General features: G+C 32.8%; 1 protein-coding gene across 1 annotated transcript in view; it reads right to left on the minus strand.

Moving 5' to 3' along the window:
• The window catches only part of LOC107662500 (protein unc-13 homolog C), a 113,812-nt gene that overhangs the window by 47,657 nt on the left and 58,890 nt on the right, over positions 1–7,265 (minus strand). Inside the window, exon 11 of the mRNA XM_016452549.1 lies at positions 3,242–3,368. Coding sequence (XP_016308035.1) covers positions 3,242–3,368 — 127 coding nt within the window. The remainder of the gene's footprint in view (positions 1–3,241; positions 3,369–7,265) is intronic.

The raw sequence follows: 7,265 nt of genomic DNA on the forward strand, positions 1-7,265 counted from the left end.
AAATTATATATATATATATATATATATATATATATATATATATATCACTTTTTATTCAAATAAATACAATTTACTGTTACAGATAAAGTAGAACAGATTATAAAAGGATATTTAAGACTTTCAGCAACAGTATAAACATCTTCTGAAAACATTTCACTTGCATTAGGCAAACAAGCATTTGCTCTGTCGAGTCACTGAACATCGTAATAGACCAGCAGAAATGAGACAAACATATTTTTAAATCAAGTGAAGCGTTGTAGACGGCTGGTGGCAGGCAGAATCACACTAATAGCTCTGCTAATGTAATGAACCTCAGCTTGCTGTTTACTCAGATCTGTACGGATGGCAGTAGCTCACTGTTATTGACAGTAATAAGGGAATTAATATGATGGCATTTAGCTTACTATCTTAAATATTGATCTGGATTGCTCTATGTGAAGGTTTCCTAACCACACATTCACAGATAATCCCTGATTGCTCAGGAACACTGCAGAGAGATCAGTCAGACATGTAGGAGGTGTAATTTTTACAGCGATTTCTCATTTGCAACATGTCCTTGGATGTCTGGACGACATTTAGCAGATGTTCTTGCAGACATCTATTGGCTTGAATGTATATGTATTTGCTTTTCGGAATTTTATCACGTGCTTGTTCACAAATATGACATTTAAAATGCAATGTTTTCGCAGACATCTCATCAACATATGCATGCTTTCTAGGGAGTTTACAATATGAAATTATGACAATGAGATTATGATATTGAGACTGTTACTAGTGTCTAGTTGTTTAAAGGGGTCATATGACGTTGCTAAAAAAGAACATTATTTTGTGTATTTGGTGTAATGAAATGTGTTTATGCGGTTTAAGGTTCAAAAACACATTATTTTCCACATACTGTACATTATTGTTTCTCCTCTATGCCCCACCTTTCTGAAACGCGTCGATTTTTACAAAGCTCATCGGTCTGAAAAGCGAGGTGTGCTCTGATTGGCCAGCTATCCAGTGCGTTGTGATTGGCTGAATACCTCAAGCGTGTGACGGAAATGTTACGCCCCTTACCATACTGTTGATGCCCTGCTCCGCTGGCCGGAGTGACGAGACAAAAATATTAAAACCCATTATAAACGAGGCATTTGTTGCATCCAGTGGGGACATAATTACGGATTATAATGACTTATACTGTCTTTTTACGTGTAGTATTTCCTCAGCAACCAGCACGGATCAGCTCCAGACATGACGAAGCAGATATCATCCTCTTTTGGAAGACCAAACAAAGTAGTTTCGCTTTCACAACTAAACACAGCGGCTTCACGACATGGCGGCGGCAACAGCGAGAATAAAAGTTACGACTTCTTTCTTTGCGTGAACATTTGGGTGGCGTTATGCAAATCTTCCCACATCGTGACGTAGACATGTGGGGGCGTGTTAGAACGAGCCGTTTTAGGTAGGCGTGGTTGACTCTTAACTTTTATAAAGAATATCTCTTTGGATTTGAAACTTTAATCTTTCTCAACTTTACAGATCTTCTTTATGCACCAAGAGCTTTTAACACTTCAAAGAGAAAGGAAAAATTTAAATCGCATCATATGACCCCTTTAAAAAAAAAAAAACTATGCCCAGAAAATAATTATTAAATAAAATACAATATGCATCTGACTAAAAATAACAAACAAACAAACAAATAAAAATACAATATCCATCTGATTAAATTATGTATAACAGGCAATATGCATCTGATTAAATTATGTATAACAGGCAATATGCATCTGATGAAAAATTAATGAATGAATAAATGAATGAATGAATTAAATTTTTAAAATGCAATACGTATCTGATTCAATTATGTATAACAGGAAATATGCATCTGAATGAATGAATGAATGAACAAATAAATGCAATATGCATTTGATTAAATTACGTGTAACAGGCAATATGCATCTGATTATAATGCCTGTTGCAATTCCAGTAGTGTACTAGCAGGAAAGGTAACTGATCTCTGTTAAATAAAATATAAAGAATAACATAGTAATCACAGTATTTTAATAGTGAAAGATAACTGAGTGATGGGAAACACGCTGAGCGATTTTAACAGCTGAGAGTCTCAAGTATCTTAAATATCTGCAATTAATTCAGCTTGAACTGTTTAACCCACAAACTCCATTCAAACTTAAGTTAGTATTTAATATTACTCATATATAGTAGTAGGTGTGCCGTCTAGATGTGGTTTTAAAATGAATAATTAAATGCTGAATCTCCCACTGATGTGCAGTTGTTAAATTAGAATGTTTGCAATTTTTTAAATCTTCATGATGACATCGTCATAATATTTACATAATGAAATGCAGTGGTTTTCTCTCATCTCACTGCATACTGAATTGGCCTTTTGTATTAAAACATATGCATATATTTATTAACCATTTATAGCCTCCTTTCTAAACCGAAACATACCTAAAACTGTAGCATTATTCCTTTGCTGCCTTGCAGACGCTGGCATTTCCTTCAGCAAATGCGAATCCGTTTTTTTTTCACTTCTTGTGTCACTTATGTTAATAAATACGCTAGGCGGGGCTGTTCTCGCTTTGATGACAAAATCAATTCTCCTGGAGGAGATTTTTGATTGACAGCTGTGTGGCTCTTCCCTGATGTCTCATCCCGCCTGTCATCCCGCCTCTCCACGCTCATAACTCACATTAATGAATGAGTGACTTTTTATGTGCAATTTTAAAAATTATTTTTAGATTTATGTTAAAATATAATTAAAACCTTTCTAAATGAATGCAAAAATGTTACAAATGTTTAAAAAATGTATAAAATATTATCATATTTATATAATAAATGTTATTATAATTATATATATATAAATATTGCTATCAGCATACAAAAATATACTTAATTTAGTAATTAATTTCGGTCATATAGCAGATGTGCCATCTAGATGTGGTTTTGTAAATGTTATACTTCCTAAGAAATGCACAACTGAATGGTGAAAACCTCCCACTGATGTACATTTGTTCAATTAGAAACAATCATAAATCATGTGCACTTTTTTCTAAATGAATGAAAAAATGTATAAACAAATATAGTACTGGTTTGTTGTTGATAATCTCAGATAACTAGTTCCTCATGCCTCTAAACTGCTTAAACATCAAATGAAGCATGATTTTTTTGTTTACATTACTGACTCTCCTCTTCATTTCAGAAGAAACCCATGAGCGAGTGAGAGATGTGAAGGGAAACTCACAGCGAATACTCTGGAGGAATTCCCTTAAAGGCAGGCAGGTCTCGCACGTACTCGTTGTGGAACCATTTGACTTTGAAGTGCAAGTTCATGTACTCTGTGCTCTTGCATAGACGATGCTTGTCGTGTTCTGCAAATGAAGGGGAAAAAAAAGAAAAATGAAAGAGTCATGAGTCAACAGCGAGTCATGCACAGAAACATATTGAGCTTTAGTGTTTGGAGACAATATACAAACATCACCAGCATGTACTGTCATAAACTACAAATAAAACTCAAATTATTACATAAATTTTTTGTCAATTGAAATTTAAGTAAAATACAAATATAAATATTAGATGAAAGACAAACTAAATGAAAATGTGAAATGTTGTCTTGGCAATGAACTGAAATAATTTGAAGTTAAAGCATTAAAATTACTAACCAGAAATAAACTTAAATTAAAACTGAAATAAAAATAAAGTTAGTAAGTAAATAAATAAATACTAAAATAAAAATTCAAACGAATTCAAAATATAAATTTTATATTATAAAAATGTTTACTATAATAGTAAGCCAAGTATATAATAGTATAGTATGTAAAAAAGGAATCAATTAAGGGGAATCTTTCTCAGTAGTTTTGTAATTTTCCATTGAAAATAAGAATCTAAAAGATTCTTAAATCAAGATACATTGACTTGAGAAGCAAAATGACATAAGAAGCCTTTTATTTATTTATTTTTTTTTAAAGAAGTGAATTTATGATTAAAACAAGAAAAATCACCTTAATTCAAAGGGAAACAAGATTTCATTCCTCATTGACAGATATTTGTTGTTTTAAGCATAAACTCACTTAGTCTTGTTCAGTTTCTCAGAAACAAGACTCCAGTTAGCATCTCAAGTGAATGTATCTTGATGGAAGGATGTTTAGATATTTGTACTGGAAGACAAAAATACTGAGGAAGATATTCATTTTTTCAGTGCATGCAACATTTAATGCCATGACGTCATGAGTTTAAGACTTTTTGTACCTATTTAAGATATTTTAAAGCCTTAATTTGTGAAATCGTGAATTAAGACATTTTTAAGACCTGCAGAAACCGTGAAATGTTATATTAAAACAGCAGAACACTGTATGAAAGGAAAAATCACAAATGCGATGCCTTTAATATCTCAACTGTTTACACAAGACAATTGGATTAAATGAAGAGCAAATTGTTTTACTTGGAATAACATGTCGTGCACACATGAATTGTTCACAATAAGATCACGTCTTAAGCAAGTAAATATGTCAATTTTGATTTCATGTGGACCTGAGCTGTGAAAAAACATCCTCTGAGCCTAAAACTTTTCCCTGGGAGCTTAAAGAACAAGACAGGACAGAGGAGAGTGAAGAAGTGATCAGTGCTGTTTTGTAAGTGCACACGGCGAGTCGAGCTCATCCCGGACTTGTCAGAAAAGATCAAAACACACAAACCTGCCCACGTGTGCGGATACACCGCGAACAGACGACAGAGCCTCAGCGGCCTGCTGCGATGTTTGTGATATAGACTCTGGCTGGCCTCATAATAAAGGTCAGAGAGGATTGTGGGTAACCTACAGCAGCTGCTGTCGCTGATGTTAATCCACACACAGGAGACGAGAGTCTGACAGCCATTAGAGGAGGAACGGGGAAGTAGAGCTCAGAAATGACAGTAAGTTAGTTTACTCAACTCCTGCAGTTGTCAAGCACAGGGAATAACGTGCAGCTAGCGTGAGGAGAGATGTCAACATATATGCATCGTAACCTCTCGCTCCCTGTGTAACCGTGAGGACAAATCAGCTCTGACTGACACGGAGGACTCGTATCAACTTCATCACAAAACACCAGCAGCCACACAGCAGGTTTCAAGTGGTAGAACCATAACTATATATGGAATACTGTGCTTGATTGTGATTGGTCCATTGTAACATTGTCAAAAATATTTGCATAATAATACTAAACTAACACTGTGATCTACTACTTCTCATACAGATTTGATCAAAAATACAGTGAAATCTGAAAAAAATTGAAATATTATAATTTAAAATAACTGTTTTCTTTGTGATTATGTAGTAAAATGTAATTTATTTCTGTGATCAAAGCTGAATTTTCAGCATCATTACTCCAGTCTTCAGTGTCACATGATCTTCAGAAATCATTCTAATATGCTGATTTGCTGCTCAAGAAACATTTCTGATTATTATCAATGTTGGGAACAGTCTTATTATTATATTTTAACAGTCTTATTATTATTTTATTATATTTATTATTTTATGTATTTATTTTTATTTTACTGCTTAGGTATATTTTTTGGAAAAAGTGACTTTTTCTGGATTTTTTAATTAATAGACAAATCTAAAGAACAGCATTTATTTGAAATAGAAATATTTTGTAATATTATAAACATTGTTACTGTCACTTTTGATCAATTTAATGTGTCCTGACTAAATTATTTATTTAAAGGGGTCATATGATGTTGCTAAAAAGAACATTATTTTGTGTATTTGGTGTAATGAAATGTGTTTATGCGGTTTAAGGTTCAAAAACACATTATTTTCCACATACTGTACATTATTTTTTCTCCTCTATGCCCCGCCTGAAAAATTGAAATCGCATCATATGACCCCTTTAAAAGAAAATCCGACCCAGCTTGTAATACGATGCTTGAATGTGTAATAAAAAAGACACAAATTGTGTCTTTTTAAAAATAAGATATTAAATATAAAACATCAATTTTAATTTTTAATTGATATTACATTTGAAATATTATATTAAATATTTAAACACAATAATACTGTAGTGTATATATCATTTATTTATTTATTTTTGGTAGATGTGATAATGTACATCCGCCACTCATTATACAATAACATCAAAATAAATCCTGACATCCACTGAGTATCCCTTGCATATCAATTCTTTACAGATGGAAACAATGGTCAATTATACTAAAATATTGGACTGTACAAATCCACAAATTGACTGATCAGGACATTATTAAGAACATATTCAAATAACATAAGAAGCTAACATGACACTTTATCATATAACTGCAAGATATGATTAAGGTTTCACAACAGCAACAGGCCACCTTCTCAAATATTCACAGTGCAATTTAAAATATTCAACCCATCGGACTGTGGTTGTCAACATCTGAATGTATGTGTCAGTTAATAATTAATGAAGGCATTAGCTGCTCTCATTCATCACTGCACTGTGAACTTCTGATTTCAAGCCCTTCGGCTGAAGTGATACGCTCACGTTTCTGACCTGCAGACCACCGGTCTCTCAACACAAAACCCCCACTCACATGAGCTTTAAATAGCTTCACCTGACAAACAGCTTCTCATGAGCTGAAACACGAACCACTGAAGTCTGAAAGCAAAGATAATGATTCAAACTGCTTTACATGCTGAATTGTTGCGTATGACTTGAAAAATATGCAGCATTTATATCACAGCAGAATTACCATAATTACAGGATTCCACTCAACACTGATCTTCAGAGATAATTAAGCTGCTGCTATTTTAGTTGTTTTACATGACATCACAAGACAAATCACACATACTGTACATTAAACCAGTCAGCTTCTTTTCTCTAATACATGTTCCTGGTTATAAAATGCATGTTTTTAGAGAAAAATAAAATCAACTAAAAAATTCCATAAAATCCTGACAGATCCCATCAGGGTTATTATCTTTAACTACAACTAAATCTAAATCTTAATAATTTAAATAAAGCTGAAATAAAATATAAATATAAACTCATACTTTGCATAAAAGTTGCATTGACTTTCATAACCATTAAGCACATTTCAAAATGTAAAAAAATAAAATAAAATATATTAAATAAAAATAAATACACAGAACTAAAACTATTAAAAACATTTTTGTTAACTGAAATAAAGTGTGGTGTGAGGAATATTATTTATTTATTTATTTATTTTTAGAAATGCGCGTTTTATACACACACACACACACACACACACACACACACACACACACACACACACACACACACACACATCAC

The sequence above is a fragment of the Sinocyclocheilus anshuiensis genome, unplaced genomic scaffold (genome assembly GCF_001515605.1).
Source record: "Sinocyclocheilus anshuiensis isolate Anshui unplaced genomic scaffold, SAMN03320099.WGS_v1.1 scaffold1104, whole genome shotgun sequence".
NCBI classification, from domain to species: Eukaryota; Metazoa; Chordata; class Actinopteri; order Cypriniformes; family Cyprinidae; genus Sinocyclocheilus; species Sinocyclocheilus anshuiensis.